Genomic DNA, 20,394 nt, shown 5'->3' with positions numbered 1-20,394 from the left:
CTGTACAATGGAGATGGAGAAAATGATCTGTATGGTAAGTAGTATGATGAATATATTTTGTTTTATATTCTAGCTTTGCAAGACTGTAAATTTGAGAGTAACCAATCAGATGAAAAATACAAGTGTTGGTTCCCTGTGATAGTTGGTTGTATAGTCTATTCCTTGGTAGAGTTTCCTTCGATTCGTTGCAGGTCTTCCCTCTCTGCCTTCTGCCGCTGTCTGTATTCCTTGTACATTGTGTAGGTTGTCCCTGGGGATAAGCAGAACAAATGTTGAGTACAACTCCTGCAAACACCCAACTGGGGCGATGACAAAATCTGCCTATGGTTATATGAATTCGATTTCCACAACAGTTACCTGTTGCAAAGTGTTTGATTACCGATTTGGCTACAAACGTAGCTAATGTAACGTTAGACAAAACCTGACCACATCGCTAGCGTCTTTTAAAAGCAAAACTCCAATTTCATAAAAATAAATAAATAAGAGTATATAATATATATGTGTGCATATATCTATACACACTATATTTTCAAAAGTATTGGGACGCCTTGCACAGGAACTTTAACCACTTCCAGACCTTAGGTGTTTTTCAGATTTGGTGTTTGCAAGACTTAAAACAGTTTTTTCTGCTAGAAAATTACTTAAAACCCCCAAACATTATATATTTTTTTTCTAACACCCTAGAGAATAAAATAGTGGTCATTGCAATACTTTTTGTCACACCGTATTTGCGCAGCGGTCTTACAAGCGCACTTTTTTTGGGAAAAAATCACTTTTTTTTAATAAAAAAATAAGACAACAATAAATTTGGCCCAATTTTTTTATATATTGTGAAAGATAATGTTACGCCGAGTAAAATGATACCCAACATGTCACGCTTAAAAATTGCGCCCGCTTGTGGCATGGCGTCAAACTTTTACCCTTAAAAATCTCGATAGGCGACGTTTAAAAAATTCTATAGGTTGCATTTTTTGAGCTACAGAGTAGCTCTAGGGCTAGAATTATTGCTCTCGCTCTAACGATCGCGGCGATACCTCACTTGTGTGATTTAAACACCGTTTTCATATGCGGGCGCTACTCGCGTATGCGTTCGCTTCTGCGCTCGAGCTCGTCGGGACGGGGCGCTTTAAACATTTATTTTTTTTTTTCTTCTTTATTTTTATTTATTTTATTACTTTTTAACACTGAAAAAAAAAAATGAATTTGATCACTTTTATTCCTATTATAAGGAATGTAAATATCCCTTGTAATAGAAAAAAGCATGACAGGTCCTCTTAAATATGAGATTTGGGTCAAAAAGATTTTATCTCATATTTAGACTAAAATGCAAGAAAAAAATTAAATAAAATTGAAACTGTCATTTTTTCAAATGCCAAAAAAAAAAGTTTCTTTAAGAAGCTGGGCGGGACTGACGTTTTGACGTCACTTCCGCCCAGCAGAGCTATGAGGACGGGCGAAGGAGATTTTTCCTTCAGTCTTGTCAGCAGCCGAACGCACCCGATCTCCTCCGCCGCTACCGACGGCTCCGGTAAGCGGGGGGGGCCCTCTCCCGCCACTGATAACGGCGATCTTGCGGCGAATCCGCCGCGAAGACCGCCGTTATCGTGTACAGGACCGCGCGCACTAAAGATGGATACCTCAGTTGTGGCAGCAGCTGCTGCCGTTACCGAGATATCCATCTTTAAAAAGAGGACGTACATCGTCGTGCGCAGGTCTGGAAGTGGTTAATGACATCCTAGTCTGTAGGGTTCAATATTGAGTTGGCCCACCCTTTGCAGCTACAACAGCCTCAACTCTTCTGGGAAGGCTGTACACAATGTTTAGGAGTGTGTCTATAGCAGGGGTCTCAAACTGGCGGCCCTCCAGCTGTTGTGAAACTACAAGTCCCATGAGGCATTGCAAGGCTGACAGTAACAAGCATCACTCCCACATGCAAAGGCATGATGGGACTTGTAGTTTTACAACAGCTGGAGGGCTGCCAGTTTGAGACCCCTGGTCTATAGGAATGTTTGACCATTCTTCCAGAAGCACATTTGTGAGATCAGGCACTGATGTTGGACGAGAAGGCCTGGCTCACAGTCTTCTCTCCATTTCATCCCAAAGGAGTTCTGTTGGGTTGAGGTCAGGACTCTGTGCAGTCCAGTCCTCCACCACAAACTCGCTCATCCATGTCTTTATGGACCTTGCTTTGTGCACTGGTCCAAATCATTTGGTGGAGGGGGGATTATGGTGTGGGATTGTTTTTCAGAGGGTTGGGCTTGTGATGTCATCATGGAGGAGGGGGAGAGGACTCCAGTGGCAACCTGTGAAGCTCTGGTGAACTCCATGCCCAAGAGGGTTAAAGCAGCGCTGGAAAATAATGGTGACCACACAATATTGACACTTTGGGCCCAACTTGGACATTTTCACTTAGGGGTGTACTCACTTTTGTTGCCAGCGGTTTAGACATTAATGGCTGTGTGTTGAGTTATTTTAAGGATACAGCAAATTTACACTGTTATCCAAGCTGTACACTCACTACTTCACTCATTTTTGTTTCACTCTATAGCCCGTTATTTATTTATTACTAAATCTTGCAAAAGAGATGTAAACATTTGCTTCCTTGAAACCATGGAAATGGTAAAATATACAAGAAATCCAAGAATTCTCCCACCTGTTTGTGAAATTGGTTGATTGCTTTTCCCAGGCATTAGCATAAAGCCTACAGTAACGTTTCAAGCATTTTATCTGTGGTAATCTAGTCAACAAGAATGCTGCTAATTGTCTATGGGGAAGAGGGGGGGTCCACTGTCTCCAGGCCTCAGCACTACTTTAAAGCTCGCTCAGATCGTTTATGTTTCCTTCCCTGTCAGTCTTAACTTCCCGGGACCCATGTCCTTGCTCCCAGCGCTGCAATCCCCTGACATTCCTTGGAATTCAAGCTCATGCTTTATGCTTTTCTAGGAAAACCATCGCTTGGCCTGAGGGCTGCTGTGTTGTCACATACACAAGAATATTTTCCTTTAAGTCAGCAAACCACATAATATACTTCCAAAACAAGGTTGGTGTTTGAATTCCGACACGTTCTAGATATCAAGATGCTAAATACAGGACAGAATATACATGTCATCGCCCCCAACAAATCAGAAAATTAGATGTTCTTTGTTTTTGGAGTGGGCAGAACCTCTAACACAGTCCTCTTCACACTATCCCACCATGTAACCCCCAACCCTTCCTTAAAGCGGGGGTTCACCCTAAAAACGATTTTCTAACATTACATCCAGCTCACTCTCTACATTGACAGTATGCCGTTTTTTTTTTTTGCTGTACATCTGTACGAGGCCCTATGCGACGGGGGGAGGTCATCACGTCAATCACCTGCTGGATAGGAACGCCCACTCCCGCAGAAGGCCCTACCCGGAAGCCGGGGAAGAAAATAGCTGTACAAGGTATGTACAGCAAAAACAAAAAAACAAACGGCATACTGTCAATGTAGAGCAGTGGTCTCAAAGTACCGGCCCGCGGGCCATTTGCGGCCCGCGGACCAGTTATAAATGGCCCGCAGGCAGGGCGGAAGTGGGGGGAGCAAAGAGGAAAAAAAATAATTTTTGTGAGCTGGCGCCATCTGGTGGTGAGCCGTTGGTATTACAAGTTATTACCACCAGATGTGAGCTGGCGCCATCAGGTGGTGGCCGTTGGTATTACAAGTTAAGTATTACAAGTTAAACAGCAATTCTAATGTCATTTTACACTATTTTCACTGTCATCTTCTTCCCTCTAATTAGAACCCCCAAACATTATATATATTTTTTATCCTAACACCCTAGAGAATAAAATGGCGATTGTTGCAATACTTTCTGTTACGCCGTATTTGCGCAGCGGTCTTACAAGCGCACTTTTTTGGGAAAAAATTACACTTTTTTTAATTAAAAAATAAGACAACAGTAAAGTTATCCCCATTTTTTTTTTAATATTATGAAAGATAATGTTACGCCGAGTAAATTCATACCCAACATGTCACGCTTCAAAATTGCATCCGCTTGTGGAATGCCGACAAACTTTTTTACCCTTTAAAATCTTCATAGGCGACGTTTAAAAAAAATCTACAGGTTGCATGTTTTAAGTTACAGAGGAGTTATAGTGCTAGAATTATTGCTCTCGCTCTACCAATCGCGGCGATGCCTCACATGTGTGGTTTGAACACCGTTTACATATGCGGGCGCTGTTTGCGTATGTGTTCGCTTCTGCGCGCAAGCTCGTGGGGACGGGGTGCGTTTTCTGGCTCCTAACTTTTTTAGCTAACTCCTAGATTCCCTGACTTACACCAGTGCTGGTGGTAATAATGCGCTCGCTGACACCAGTGCTGGGGGTTAATAATGTGTTCGCTGACACCAGTACTGTTGTTTTTGAAGTTTGAAAGTTTGCATGCGGCCCCCCATGGTATATGAAAACTCGTCTTGTGGCCCTCAGGTAATTTGAGTTTGAGACCCCTGATGTAGAGAGTGAGCTGGATGTAATGTTAGAAAATCGTTTTTAGGGTTAACCCCCGCTTTAAGGAAGGGTTGGGGGTTACATGGTGGGATAGTGTGAAGAGGACTGTGTTAGAGGTTCTGCCCACTCCAAAAATAAAGAACATCTAATTTTGTATAGCAAACTTGTGCTTTTGTCTATCTCCTGTTTTGCCCTATGGCTAACTGTGCATCCAGAAACAACCTTCCCTTATTTACACAGTCATTTCCCAGCTGGAATAATGCTGTTTTTGGCCTTTTAATTATTATTACCCTTGAAGTCTATTAGTGCATCGTAATTGGATGCAAACGCACTTCAATGCATGAAAGAAATAGATTCTGCACAATTTTTTTTTTTTTTTTTTTAAGGCAGTGCATACAGCAATACTAAATATAAATGTAAAGTTGTGCTATAATCAACCTTCTAAATGAGAAACAAAATTGATAAAATTCGCTAATAAACATGTGATAAACTATATAATCACATATAAGTACTAATAAACTGATAAAAGAGCAAAAATCTATTAGGAATCAAAAAGAAAATAAAATCCGTCCATAAGTTTGGTGTGGATGAGCTTGCCTGATGATAAGTAATCACTTATCGTACAAATGCGCCGGGCTCACTGACCGAATGTGAGTTACCGTATATACTCGAGTAACAGCCGACTCGAATATAAGCCGAGGTACCTAATTTTACCACAAAAAACTGGGAAAACGTATTGACTCGAGTATAAGCCTAGGGTGTCCATCTGCATGCCTCACTGTGTCCATGACTAGACTGACATTTAACATGGGAGTCTATGGAAGGGGTGCCCGGCTTTGAAAAATCGGTGCTCATCGGCTGTAGGTCTCCTGGACAACAAACTTTGCACACTTGTAAAGGAAGAGTGGGGCTACATGTATGCCAAGTTTGGGGTCCAGGGAACCTACGGCCGCCTGGTACCGGGTCCCTCAATGTCTTTGTAATGTCTTTGTAATGTGTATTAATCCACCGCTGTGCTCCTCAACAATCTTCTTCGACCCCTTTCACAGCGGGACCACGTTCCCGCTAAAGCATTGCTCGCTTTAGCGACGTTTAACCAGCGTTTTTCGGCCCCTGGCGGGGGGTGCTTTTACCCCCAAAGAAGGGGTTAAAAACGCCCATGTTGCAGCATTTCCGAAACACTTTTCAGGGGCTTTGGAAGCAATGCCCATTCATTTCAGTGGGCAGGGCGTTATGAAAGTGCTAAATACAGCGCTCCCAAACCGCCCCAAAGATGCTGCTTGCTGGACTTTTCCTAACGTCTCACAAGCGCGTTGGCCCAGTGTGACAAATCACACTGAAATAATTGAGAGGCGGGTTTCATGCACTATTTCTAGCGCTAAAATGCCTGTAAAAGCAAGCAAGTGTTCCACCACCAGGTGAATTGTGCTCTCACCTCACTCCTATTATGTGTGCCATATATTGTAGCGGATGGGACAGAGAGAGGGGGGAGTATGGAGGGAATGATGAGAGAGGTGGGCGGATACGCATAAGTTCAGGACTAGGTTCCCCATGACAATGATAACTGATAAAAGGGCTGGGGTGATTGGGCTGCTCCATCCTACTGAAGAAGCTATCCTATTGGTGACACGTGTATAGGAGGGAGGAGCCCAGCCCTGAATCTTTACGTGATCACTGAGAGCCTAAGTGGTGTGGTGAGCTCACGAGCAAGATATTAAAGCGGAGTTCCACCCACAATTAGCATTTTTTTAAATGTATGTCCTTTCATAATGCATTTTTATAATATAAATCCGGTCACTATTTTACAATCCGCCGCCGTTTCGTATAGTTATTCAAAAAAGATAGTTTATAAAACTATGTCCACACGTTGTCATTTTGCTTGTAGGCATTGTGAAGCCCACAAGCACTTACTTCCTGGAAGTCTTGGATGGGGAGTTATAATGGGGAAGCGCACTGCATCCTGGGAAATGATGACACACATTTCCCAGGAACATTAGCGTGCTGAGAAGCCGAGGGAGATGTCAGAATCCTACGTGATTCCAAAGGCAGATTTCGTGGGACCGCATAGCAACAGGCATTTCCAGGTGAGTAAAAAAAAAAAAATTTTTTCTTTTTTAGGTCTAATGAGCACAATAATGAAAAAATAATTTTGGGATGGAAACTCCACTTTAAGAAACGCTGGCCCAGATTCACAACCGAGATACGACGGCGTATCTCCAGATACGCCGTCGTATCTCTGAGTTGCGCCGTCGTATCTATGCGCCTGATTCTTGGAATCAGTTACGCATAGATATCCATTATATGCGACAGGCGCAAGTCTCTTACGCCGTCGGATCTTAACTGCATTTTTGTTTTGGACCGCTAGGTGGCGCTTCCGTCGAATTCCGCGTCGAGTATGCAAATTAGCTAGATACGCAAATTCCCGAACGTACGCGCGGCCGACGCAGTAAAGTTACGACGTTTACGTTAGGCTTTTCCCGGCGTAAAGTTGCCCCTGCTATATGAGGCGCAGCCAATGTTAAGTATGGGCGTCGTTCCCGCGTCGAAATTTGAAAAAGTTACGTCGTTTGCATAAGTCATCCGTGAATGGGGCTGGACGTCATTTCCGCTCACGTCGAAACTAATGACGTCCTTGCGGCGTACTTTGGAGCAATGCACACTGGGAAATTCCACGGACGGCGCATGCGCCGTTCCGAAAAAACGTCAATCACGTCGGGTCACAGTAGTTTTGCATAAAACACGCCCCCCTGATCCAATTTTGAATAAGGCGGGCCGATTTACGCTACGCCGCCGCAACTTACGGAGCAAGTGCTTTGAGAATACAGCACTTGCCCGTGTAAGTTGCGGAGGCGTAACGTAAATCAGATACGTTACGCCCGCACAATTTTACGCGGCTCTACGTGAATCTGCCCCGCTGTTTTTTTATTTAACTTCTTGTAAGTGCAATTTTATGGGAGTATTTTAATAAATTTTTTATGCAGAGAGCACTATGCAGTTGTCTTTCTATTTCATGTGGTCCATGTGAAAAGCTTTTGAGAGGAAAACCATATCCAAGGATAAAAGAGGAGATATCCATCCCTGAGGGACCGGCTGGAGTGATTAATAGGAATGAGGTGAGAGCACAATTCACCTGGTGGTGGAAACTCTTGCTTTATATGAGAAGATTTTTTGAGCACAGCGGTGGATTAATACACATTACCAAGACTTTGGGGCAGATCCTCGTACAGCGGCGCATTTATGCTTATATTTTTTGAATCCACAAAGAATCCGCGCCGTAAGTTGTGGCGGCGTAGTGTATCTTTGGCGGCGTAATGGCGCGGAAATCAAATGGCTGTGATGGGGGCGTGTTTTATGTAAATACGTCGTGACCCGACGTAAACAACGTTTTTTTTTTAACTGCGCATGCGCCGTCCGTGGGGGTATCCCAGTGGGCATGCTCGAAATTAACCCGGAACAAGCCAATGCTTCCGACGGTGACGTCATTCTACGCAAATCCCTTCTCGCGAACGACTTACGCAAACGGCGTAAAAATGTCAAATTTCTACGCGGGAAGGACGGCCATACTTAACATTGAGTACGCCTCATAACAGCCGCTTTAACTATACGCCGGAAAAAGCCGAACGCAAACGACATAAAAAAATGCGCCGGCCGGTCGTACGTTCGTGGATCGCCGTAACTAGCTAATTTGCATACTCGACGCGGAATTCGACTAAAACGCCACCTAGCGGCCGCCGAAAAATTGCGGCTTAGATCCGACGGCGTACTAAGACGCACGCCTGTCGGATCTAGCCGAGATGCCGTTGTATCTTGTTTTGAGGATACAAAACAAAGATACGACGCTCAAAATTTTAAATTACGCGGCGTATCAAGAGATACGCCGGCGTAATACCTTTGTGGATCTGCCCCTTGGATTATATGTTAATTTTATTGTACTTTCAAATTTTTGTTTTTTTAAGTCACAGATTAATTTAGTGTGATGCACTGTATGCACAGTGGAGCGGATTGTGTGAGATAAGCGCTGCACCATTTATATATACCGTATATATGCAACTTTATTAATACAGATTCCTTTGAGATCATATTTTTTACTATGATTTTGTTCAATACATGCTTACCCAGAGCAGTAGCTCCTACCACACAGGCCTGAGCAGCGACCCGTGTATGAATCAGGTGAACAGACATCTTAATGTTGCCCCTTTCCTTCAGACGGTAAAGGCCATAAGCTACTATGACGAAAAAGCCAGCCAGGCCTGTAGGATAGAAGAATAAATCAGTAGGTTACTGACATGATTTTATTAAAGTAGAACTATAAACTTTTTATTTTATTTTGTATAGAGCAAGGGAAGGTTTTATATTTTTTTAGTTTTTCACTATCTGTGTCCTATTGTGGAGATTTCCACTTCCTGTCCCATAGCCAATCAGGAAGAGAGAGGAAATCCCTGCAAATTAAGGGAATCCGTTAGGAGAGAGGAGCATGTGCAATAGGGTTTCTGGTGTGAAGCTGTAAGGCTACACTGCCGGGTTCCCTTACTCGCAATGGAGGCGGCAGCACCCAACAGTTATTGAAACATCAGCTGTGGTGCTGACTTTGCTGGACTCCAGGACAGGTAAGTGTCTGATTATTAAGGCCAGGTTCACACCTATGCGAATTGAGTGCGGCTTAAACCGCATCTAATTCGCAGGACATTTCAAAATACATTGTTTTCAATGAGGCTGGTTCACATATGTGCGATGCATCCGCACTGCGTATTGCCTCCAAACCGCGTGCGTTTTTTATGTCTTGCGGTGCGGTTCAGGTGCGAATTCAGTCCCATTATCTTCTATGGGTACGCAGCTGAATTCGCAGATGTGTTCATTTCTCTTCAGTATTTGTCTCATTCAGTTCAATACACTTCTCTCCTCTCCCAGGTCTCCAAATTCGCACCTGATCTGCAACTAAAATGCAGTTGATCTGCAGAACACCTTATAGAGAAATTCGCAAAGACAACAGAGCTCCAAAACGCAACGCACTAGTGTGAACCTGGCCTAAAAGTCAGCAGCTGCGGTATGTGCAGTTGCTGGCTTTAAATTTTTGCAGCGGTGGGCGATGTACATGAGTGTAAGCCATCCAGGAGACGCCTCCTGATTGGCTGAGACACAGCAGCAGCGCCATTGGCTCCCGCAGCTGTTAAAGTCAGTTAGCCAATTTGAGGGAGAGAGGGGGCAGGGCCGGGTCGGGGCTCCATGTTTGAATTTACACAGGGAGCTGTGACACGGCTCACAGTTGAGTTGAGAGGTATCTTAAAGCGGAGGTTCACCCATACCTTACACATTTTCCCCTTCGCTTCCTGCTCGTTTTGTCTAGGGGAATCGGCTATTTGTTTTAAAATATGATCCGTACTTACCCGTTTACGAGATGCATCTTCTTCCGTCGCTTCCGGGTATGGGGTGCGGGACTGGGCGTTCCTTCTTGATTGACAGTCTTCCGAGAGGCTTCCGACGGTCGCATCCATCGCGTCACGATTTTCCGAAAGAAGCCGAACGTCGGTGCGCAGGCGCAGTATAGAGCCGCACCGACGTTCGGCTTCTTTCGGCTACGAGTGACGCGATGGATGCGACCGTCGGAAGCCTCTCGGAAGACTGTCAACCAAGAAGGAACGCCCGCTCCCGAAGACCCATACCCGGAAGCGACGGAAGAAGATGCATCTCGAAAACGGGTAAGTACGGATCATATTTTAAAACAAATAGCCGATTCCCCTAGACACAACGAGCATGAATCTAAGGGGAGAATAGAAAAAAAAAAGGAATTGGGTGAACTCCCGCTTTAATATGCACGGTCTTACCCCGAAGGGTCCCGACGTGCATATTGGTGCCTCCATAGGAAGCTGTTGGCTGTGGGGGCACTCGACGGGCGGGAGGGGCCAAGAGGGACCCCAGAAGAGGGGAATCCGGGCTGCTCTGTGCAAAACCAACTGCATAGAGCAGATAAGTATAACATGTTTGTTATTTTATTTTTTTAAAACAAGACTTTACAATGACTTTTAAGAAATTCATCTTTCTGACATCACCGGACTTCCACCAGCCACCTGATTGGACAATAAATCGGCAATCTTCATTGCTGGGGAGTTGAAGGAAATAATAGTACTCTTGGGTATGGAGGAGCATGTGACTCACTCTGTGACAGAGCTGGCCATAGAGTTCTGTCACAAGTAAGTATCCAATTTTAGGATGTTAAAGTGATCCTGTCACCACAATGTCACTTGTAAAGTAAATATGGCCTTTAAAAGAACATCTGTACTTACCTTTTTGGTGGCCTGTGTCTTCAAAACTTGTCGTTTGCTTCTCCTCAGCCACTGTGTGTGTTTAAGCATGCTGTGGGGTCTCCAAACTGCAGCCTGAGGGCCAGATGTGGCCCTTGGGGCACTATTCCTCCCAGTGATATGAGGAACTATTTCTTCCACCGATTCCAGCAATGGGGCACTATTTCTTCCACTGATACCAATGATGGAACACTACTCCTCCTGCTGACCACCAACCCATATTTATTCTCACTGATGCTGGGCTGGGGACATTTTCTACTCCCACTGGCCACAATCTGGCCCTCCTAAAATCTTACGGTCAGAAGACTGGCCCTTTGTTTGAAAAGTTTGGAGACCCCTGCTGTAGGGGAAAAGGGGTATCCTTGGCTATGCTGATGGGGCTCAGAAAGTCTCTTATGCAAATGTCTATCCCAACACTGTGCCAGCCAGCCTTCTCTGAATATCCACACAATTACCCAGTCAGCAATATTATCGGGGAATTAGAAGCCCCTGCCAGATTGCTATGAATGCAGCCTGTGTGCTCTTGCGCTAATGATTTTCATATGGCAATATTGCTTACTGGCCAAAAAAAAGTGGTATTCTTCATAACGGACAACAAGCTTTGATGCCTTTTTAGTAATTTTGGAATAATTTACTGAAAACAATAGAAAATGAATGTAATGTGCTTAGGACAAACATAGATCTAAATGCAGAAAAAAAATGAAGACCCCCTCAAAATATAAAAAGAAAAAATGGGTCAGACTTGATGCATCACATGGTCTTTTTCTGCCGTCAACCTATTTGTTTGCCATAAAGCACTCGTGGGCTTGTGCTGTGGGTGGAAAGAACTGGGGGTGTTGCAAAATACAATGTTAAGAGTTTTTAAAGAGGACCCAGCATCATATATGTTTTTTCAGGTTAAGTAAGTAAGTGCAAAAAAAAAATGTAAGTGCAGCAATCCCAGGTACTTATTATCACTTAGGGCTCGTTTACACTTCAAAATGTTGATATCAGTGGGAGAAATGGTGCCCCAACGTTGATATCTGTGGGAGAAATGGCGCCCCATTGTTGATGTCAGTGGGAGAAATGGTGCCCCATCATTGATATCTGTGGGAGAAATGGCGCCCTATCGTTGATATCTGTGGGAGAAATGGCGCCCCATTGTTGATGTCAGTGGGAGAAATGGTGCCCCATTGTTGATGTCAGTGGGAGAAATGGTTCCCCATTGTTGATGTCAGTGGGAGAAATGGTGCCCCATTGTTGATGGCATAATATTGTCTCATATCAATGGGATGATGTGTGCCCCAAGGACCACATAAAGGCAAGCAAAGGGGTCACATCTGTAGACCACTGCTCTATAGGTCTAGAAAACAGCATGCTGCTTCCAACAACAAATTCTTTGTGTACGGAGCCTGCACATGGGGTGTCATCATGAAATCCCTCCTGAGCGCTTGTTATGAGTTAACCACTTCACTGGCCATTCTCTGCCAGCACTGTGAACATTTCAAATCAGACTCTGTATGACAGCCTAAAGCCTTTTCAAATGCTGTCAATGGATGCACACATTCCCTGAATCATTATACACGCCTTCTGGTTCCCAATTTGGACTGTCTGGTCCCCTTGCTTAATGCAAAGTTACAGATATGGGTCAAATACAAAAAGTATCTTCCTAGAGACAGAATATTGTTGAAGAATGCTCTAGCTTACAGATCTCATGTATCTATTAAATCTGTGGTGAAATCGGTTGTTTTCAGCACTGAAGGCTTTGGCAATGTTTAGTTATGAGAGCAGGACTGGCACACCCAATAGCTATGGGTGGCGGGCATGATAAGTATGGTGCTGTAGAGGTTTAAATCAGTGTTAGGGAATAGACTAGAGGTTAGGGTAAGGCAGGGCTTGACAAATTTGCTTGGAATCTTGGAGTCAGCTAAAAAAGTTAGGAACCAGGAACGCACCCTGTCCCGCCGAGCTCACGCGCAGAATCAAACACATACGTGAGTAGCGCCCGCATATGAAAGCAGTGTTCAAACCACACATGTGAGGTATCACCACGATTGGTAGAGCGAGAGTAATAATTCTAGCACTAGACAACTCAAAACATGCAACCTGTAGAATTTTTTAAACATCACCTATGGAGATTTTAAAGGGTAAAAGCTTGTCACCATTCCACAAGCGGACGCATTTGAAGCATGACATGTTGGGTATCAATTTACTCGGCGTAACATTATCTTTCACGAATTGGGCTAACTTTACTGGTTTCTTATTTTTTTATTTAAAAAAGTATATTTTTTCCCAAAAAAGTGCGCTTGTAAGACCGCTGCGCAAATACGGTGTGACAGAAAGTATTGCAACGACCGCCATTTTATTCTCTAGGGTGTTAGAATAAAAAATATATATAATGTTTGGGGGTTCTAATTAGAGGGAAGGAGATGGCAGTGAAAACAGACAGGGGAAGAAGCTCCATTAGAATTGCTGGTTGTCTTGTCATACCAACGGCCACCACAAGATGGCGCCAGATCGCAGAAGGAAAGCATTGGCCTGCAGAAGGCCGCAAAGCCGCAGCCTCAATTACCGGCCGGCCGGCGCGGCCCGACACGATCGCGGCGCCAGGTCGTGAATTCTAGTCGCAATGGCGACCTGGCGCCCAGGGTTCGTCGAACCCTGGGGTAAGGAAAAAGTATTTGGGTTAAGGTTAAGTGATAAGTAATTTCATCGGTTATGGTAACCTATTTTTAGTTTGTATAGAGTTGAAAATTGTTAAAATCAAGGTTTTATTTGAATTCTGTGTTCCAATTGAGGAGAATTCCCTTCACTTCCTGGCCCGGAGACACAACAGGAAGTAAGAAGAAGTCCAAAGTGAAGGACAATTAATTATTTATTATCAGAACATTGGAATGTTTATCCTCACCTTGTTGTTGAGAACTTTAGATTCCCAACACATTCTGTCTGGTACAGTGGACACCAGGACAAATTTAGAAGGTGAATTGACATTAGGTAGACACAGATATAGGCAATATTTGTTTTATGCATGCTTTTTATTATATTTTCAGTTTAGGTGAAGGAACTAACTTTTTGCTATACAGTATTTACATTTTGACTCTTAGGGAGATGCTTAAGTGTTAGCGTCAATGGTAAATGTGGTTAATTATTGGCTTCTAGAGTGTGTTTCTTTTTTGCAAAATTGTTATTTTAATTTAAATCCTCCACATTAAAATATAGCCAAAAGGAGTGCACGATGTGTTTAAAAATGCTTATAATTCAAATGAAGAACAAGTGCCATAAGCATATTCGATAGAACTTCACACCATAATTATCCATTGTGAGAACATCATGCCCATACACACACTATATTGTCAAAAGTATTGGGACGCCTGCCTTTACACATACATGAACTTTAATGGCATCCCAGTCTTATTCCCTGTACACACGATCGGTTCATCCGATGAAAACGGTCTGATGGATTTTTTTCATCAGATATCCGATGAAGCTGACTTTCATCAGTCGTGCCTACACACCATTGGTTAAAAAAACAATCGTTTCAGAACGCGGTGACGTAAAACACAACGACGTGCTGAAAAAAATTAAGTTCAATGCTTCCGAGCATGCGTCGACTTGATTCTGAGCATGCATGGATTTTTAACCGATGGACGTACCCACGATCGTTTTTTTTTTCTATCGGTTAGTTAACCATCAGATAATTTTAAAACAAGTCCCTAGTTTTTTAACCGATGGATAAATAACCAATGGGGCCCACACACGATCGGTTAGTCTGATGAAAACGGTCCATCAGACAAACCTATCGTGTGTACGTGGCATTAGTCCGTAGGGTTCAATATTGAGTTGGTCCACCCTTTGCAGCTATAACAGCTTTAACTCTTCTGGGAAGGCCGTCCACAAGGTTTAGGAGTGTCTATGGAAATTTTTGACCATTCTTCCAGACGTGCATTTGTGAGGTCAGGCACTGATGTTGGACCAGAATGCCTGGCTCTCAGTCTCTGCCTTAATTCATCCCAAAGGTGTTTTATCGGGTTGAGGTCAGGACCAGTCAAGTTCCTCCACCCCAAACTCGCTCATCCATGTCTTTATGGACCTCGCTTTGTGCACTGCTCCAAATCATTTTGTAGAGGGGGGGATTATGCTGTGGGCTTGTGTTTCAGGGGTTGGGCTTGGCTCCTTAGTTCCAATGAAGGGAACTCTTAAGGCGTCGGCATACCAAGACATTTTGGACAACATCATGCTCCCAACTTTGTGGGAACAGTTTGGGGACGGCCCCTTCCTGTTCCAACATGACTGCACACCAGTGCACATAGCAAATTCCATAAAGACATGGATGAGCGAGTTGGGGCTGGAGGAACTTGACTGCACCGCACAGAGTCCTGACCTCAACCCAATAGAACACCTTTGGGATGAATTACAGCGGAGACTGCGAACCAGGCCTTCTCGTCCAACATTAGTGCCTGACCTCACAAATGTGCGTCTGGAAGAATCGTCAAATATTCCCATAGATACACTCCTAAACCTTGTGGACAGTCTTCCCAGAAGAGTTGAAGCTGTTCTAGCTCCAAAGGGTGGGCCAACTCAATATTGAACCCTACGGACTAAGACTGGGAGGCCATTAAACTTCATGTGCATGTAAAGGCAGGTGTTCCAATACTTTTGACAATATAGTGTCCCGTGGGAGTGTGTGAAGGCGCCTGGGCCACCGCTGAACACCCAGGAAGGCTGGAAGCAATTTGTCTACCTCATAGAAACATAAGAGAAAAGGTAAAACATTATCTGAAGAACAAGAAAATAGCTGAGACTAGATGGGCCAAAGGACCCATTTGAGACTTGTCCTAAAGTGAAATTTAGTGAGAAAATTAAGTCCTGCTAGTTGACTTCAGGCTGGCCCCTTTTGCAAGTAAAACATTAAAAACAAGTGCATATACAGGTTAAAATCCAGTAATACACTATCTCATCCTGCACATGCTCAGTTGCTCTCCATTTTAAGCACTGCTGAATTTGTAGAGGCCGATCTGCTGACAGCCTTAAGGTGGAATTAAACCCTCCTATCCATTACAGCCAAAGAGCTGCTTCTGTTTGAATTGCAACTCCCGTGGTGCGGCACATGTAATGAGTTATGGCACCAGCCATTTGATGGTTTGACAGTTTGGTTGAGGACACAAGCGAATTGACAGTTAGCAATCCCAGTATTCCAGGAATGGAACTGTTTTTATCCATTAAATCGAAGGGTTTAGTTCCGCTTTATGATTTACTGCTGTTCAGGGGCTCTGGGCTTCAGCAAAATGGCAGCCTCCAGCAAGAAGAAACAAGAGCCATGCTAAAGGCAATTTACAGCATACACTCATTTTGGTATCATAATTACTAATGTGGAATGTATGCTAAAGAACATGGGGCCAGATTCATAAAGAATTGCGGCGGCGTAACGTATGTCCTTTACGTTAATCCGCCGCAAGTTTTCAGCGTAAGTGCTTGATTCACACAACACTTGCGCGTAAACTTGTGGTGGCGTAGCGCAAAGCCGTCTGGCGCAAGCCCGCCTAATTCAAATGAGGCGTGTACCATTTAAATTAGGCGCGTTCCCGCGCCGGACGTACTGCGCATGCTCCGTTTTGAAATTTCCCGCCGTGCTTTGCGCGAAATGACGTCGCCCCGACGTAATTTTTTTGAACGGCGACGTGCGTAACGTACTTTCGTATTCCCGGACGACTTACGCAAAAAAAAAATTGGAAATTCGACGCGGGAACGACGGCCATACTTTAACATGGGCTGTCTATTGTTACACCACCTAAATAGCAGCCGTAACTTTGCGACGCGAAAAGCCGACTAGCGACGACGTAAGAGAATGCGATGAACGCGCGTGCCTTCGTGGATCGCCGTAAACAGCTAATTAGCATACCCGAGGCGGAAAACTACGCAATCTCCACCCAGCGGCCGCCAAAGTATTGCATCTTAAGATCCGAAGGCGTACGAAGCCGTACGCCTGTCGGATCTTAGCCAAATGCCGTTGTATCTTGTTTGTGAATCACAAATAAAGATACGACGCGGCAAATTTGAAAATACGCCGGAGTATCAGCAGATACTCCGGAGTACTTTTTCTGTGAATCTGGCCCATAATTTTTTATCAAATTGTTATGGGTAAAGTTCCGCTTTAAGTTCCACTACCAGTGGTGCTGTAAATCCCATCCAAATGATGGTTCACAAGTGTGATGTTTATTGTAATGCTCGCTTACCCACTGGGACAAGAGGGGACTGCTTCATTTTACGTTGCAATTTGCTGGTGACAGTCTCCTGTTCCTCCGGGGCCCACTCATCCCTGTCTGCAGACATGTTGCCACCTTTGTACCAGCCCGTCACATGGTGTTCAACTCCAAACTTTACACTTATCTGCAAAAGAGGTGAAAGTGGAGTTAATGAGATATAAGATAAAGGGATAACAAAACCCAGAACGTAAGGGCTAGTTTACACTTTCTTAAAAACATGGCTTTGGATTACGCTTTGTTAAAGCTCTGTGAACGCCAGTCAAAGCTCCTGTCACTAAATAAAATGGTTAGCTTACAGTCCCATTTACACCTTGCTTTTGCTTGGTGCTTTGGTGATGCTTCAAGCGAGCTTTGCCATAGACTTCTATGGAGGCTTTGAAGACGCTTTGAAGCACCACTGAAGCTACATGGGGTATCATTTTTGAAGTGAGCCCGAAGCAAAGTAAAAGCAAGGTGTAAACAGGACTGTAAGATAACCATTCTATTTAGTGACAGGAGCTTTAAATGGCATTCAGAGAGCTTTAACAAAGCCTGTTCAAAGCATTGTTGAAGCCGAAGCAAGTGTGAATGAGCTAAGGGCTCATTTACACTTGCTTTGGCTTCAACACACAATAACGGCTAGTTTACACTTGCTTCAAATCAAGGCTTTCGGACACGCTTTGTTAAAGCTCTCTGAATGCCAGTCAAAGCTCCTTTCACTAAATAAAATGGTTAGCTTGCCTTACAGTCCTGTTTACACCTTGCTTTTGCTTTGCTTCGGCTTCACTTCAACAATTATACCCCATATAGCTTAAGTGGTGCTTCAAAGCATTTTCAAAGCCTCTATAGAAGTCTATGGCAAAGCTCGCTTGAAGCCTCATCGAAGCCTCTTCGAAACCTCATCGAAGCACCAAGCAAAAGCAAGGTGTAAACAGGACTATAAGCTAACCATTTTATTTAGTGAAAGGGGCTTTGACTGGTGTTTAGAGAGCTTTAACAAAGCCTGTCCGAAGCCTTGTTTTGAAGCAAGTGTAAACTGGTCCTAACTGCCACCTTCAAGGGATCTCCAGGAACACATCACCCCATGACATCCAAAAGACCATCTCCTTAAATAGTTTGGAAATAGAGACCCATCCATCAGTGCCAACCACAAAAGCGGCAAACTCTATGGGCTCAGTTTACAAAGCTAATATACCAGGATAAGTGACAGTTATTTTCAGGTAATTCCAGTGACATTTAAATAGCCTCATGGCTGTAAATAGAGTGGTTTAGACTGGTGTTCAAGCTTTGTAAATTGAGTCTTGTGTGCGTTGAGGCAGATCCACGCAAAACTGTTCTTAACCGCTTAACAACCGCCGCATGTAACTATACGTCGGCAAAATGGCACGGACAGGCAGAACGACATGCCCGCACTTTGCTGCCTTTCCGCGGGTCGGGGGTCCGATCGGGACCCCCCGGTACATGCGGCGGTCGGTAAGCCTCAGCCTCGGTAAGCCTCAGGGAGCGATCCGGGATGAGGGCGCGGCTATTCGTTTCTAGCCGCCCCCTCGCGATCGCTCCCCGGAGCTGAAGAACGGGGAGAGCCATATGTAAACACGGCTTCCCCGTGCTTCACTGTGGCAGCTGCATCGATCGAGTCATCCCTTTTATAGGGAGACTCGATCGATGATGTCAGACCTACAGCCACACCCCCCTACAGTTGTAAACAAACACTAGGTGAAGCCTAACTCCTTCAGCGCCCCCTGTGGTTAACTGCAACTGTCATTTTCACAAAAAAACAATGCAATTTAAATGCATTTTTTGCTGTGAAAATGACAATGGTCCCAAAAATGTGTCAAAATTGTCCGAAGTGTCCGCCATAATGTCGCAGTCACGAAAAAAATCGCTGATCGCCGCCATTAGTAGTAAAAAAAAAACTACCCCCTATTTTGTAAATGCTATAAATTTTGCGCAAACCAATCGATAAACGCTTATTGCGATTTTTTTTTACCAAAAATAGGTAGAAGAATACGTATCGGCGGAAAGAATAACATTTTATATATGTTTTTGGGGGGATATTTATTATAGCAAAAAGTAAAAAATATTGCATTTTTTTCAAAATTGTCGCTCTATTTTTGTTTATAGCGCAAAAAATAAAAACCGCAGAGGTGATCAAATACCACCAAAAGAAAGCTCTATTTGTGGGAAAAAAAGGACGTCAATTTTGTTTGGGAGCCACGTCGCACGACCGCGCAATTGTCTGTTAAAGCGACGCAGTGCCGAATCGCAAAACCTGGCCTGGGCATTTAGCTGCCTAAAGGTCCGGGGCTTAAGTGGTTAAAGTGTTTGCAGTGCCCACAAAAACCACAACTTCACAAAAGATATTTGATATTGCTGGAAAGCAAAGGCAGACATCTGATTGGTTGCTCCATGTCACATTCTTTTTTAGCTTCCATAAATCTGACCTAAGGACTTAATTTATCAATTGATCAGGTTCTCCCATAATGAACTGCTGATAGTAACAAAGTCAGATCTTCCATCAGACACTTTGATGATGTCTCTGGACAGCGTCTCAAGAGACTGGTGATGATCATATGTATACATAGATTCCAAACTGGTGTATACAAGACAAGATAAATGTCAGCCAAAAGAATAACATGTACATTAATGGACAGGTTATGTACACACATAGATAATAACCAGGCATAGGTAAACAGGAGACAGATAATGAGTGATACCCACCTATATGAGTGATGCATCGGAGGAGCACACAGGCATGTCCTCTTTTCCGGGTCACTTTGGGAGGAATGGATTCTGCTCCCACAGAGGTGCTTTATGTACGAGGACGACTGGGCTGCTTTCCATGGAGAGCCTGGGAAGAATAGCCTGGGTCACTGGCTGACCTCCTATCACACACATGAAAAGAAAGAGGGAATTCATTTTGGCAAACACCTCATATCCCGACCTAATGGCACCCTCTAGACCTGACAGCGGGAGGTTAAAGATGAGCCGCTTATCTTCTTTTGTACACTGAAAAAAAAGTTCTTCCATCTGCGAGAATGTCTTCATTCCTACACAACTGTACCTAAAGCCTAAACTTTTTATTTTTGCATAGAGGTAAGTAAAGTTATGGTCAAGTATTTGTGTGTGACCAGTGGTAGCTGGTGCTTACTATTTTGGCACAACCAACACTACACCCTAGCGCAAGGTAGGTACAGGCAGTGGCAAGATCACCCCGCAGCACCAACAACCCCCCCCAGTGGGAGACACAGGCAGCAGCGATCACCCCGCAGCACCAACAACCCCCCCAGTAGGAGACACAGGCAGCAGCGATCACCCCGCTGCACCCACAACCCTCCAGTGGGAGACACCGGGAGTAGAGATCACCCCGCAGCACCAAAAACCCCCCCAGTGGGAGACACAGG

General features: G+C 44.2%; 1 protein-coding gene across 1 annotated transcript; it reads right to left on the bottom strand.

Annotated features, from left to right (window-relative positions):
- Positions 1-42: 42 nt before the first annotated feature.
- On the bottom strand, positions 43-19,807 carry HIGD1B (HIG1 hypoxia inducible domain family member 1B). Its single transcript, XM_040330124.1, has 4 exons — positions 19,712-19,807; positions 16,982-17,135; positions 8,586-8,720; positions 43-250 (listed from the first exon to the last, which is right to left on the bottom strand). The coding sequence occupies exons 2-4, from the start codon at positions 17,076-17,078 to the stop codon at positions 156-158; spliced, it is 327 nt and encodes a 108-aa protein (XP_040186058.1). The 5' UTR covers positions 17,079-17,135; positions 19,712-19,807; the 3' UTR covers positions 43-155.
- Positions 19,808-20,394: the final 587 nt, after the last annotated feature.

This window comes from Rana temporaria, chromosome 12 (genome assembly GCF_905171775.1).
Source record: "Rana temporaria chromosome 12, aRanTem1.1, whole genome shotgun sequence".
NCBI classification, from domain to species: domain Eukaryota; kingdom Metazoa; phylum Chordata; class Amphibia; order Anura; family Ranidae; genus Rana; species Rana temporaria.
This window is presented reverse-complemented; position numbering and strand designations above follow the sequence as displayed.

Excerpts from the sequence above, each read along its gene's own strand:
- HIGD1B (XM_040330124.1), bottom strand. The coding sequence starts at position 17,078 with ATGTCTGCAGACAGGGATGAGTGGGCCCCGGAGGAACAGGAGACTGTC. Across the intron at positions 8,721-16,981 it reads GTCCCCTCTTGTCCCAGTGG|GCCTGGCTGGCTTTTTCGTC; the intron begins GTAAGCGAGCAT and ends TCTATCCTACAG. Across the intron at positions 251-8,585 it reads GGTAGGAGCTACTGCTCTGG|GGACAACCTACACAATGTAC; the intron begins GTAAGCATGTAT and ends GCTTATCCCCAG.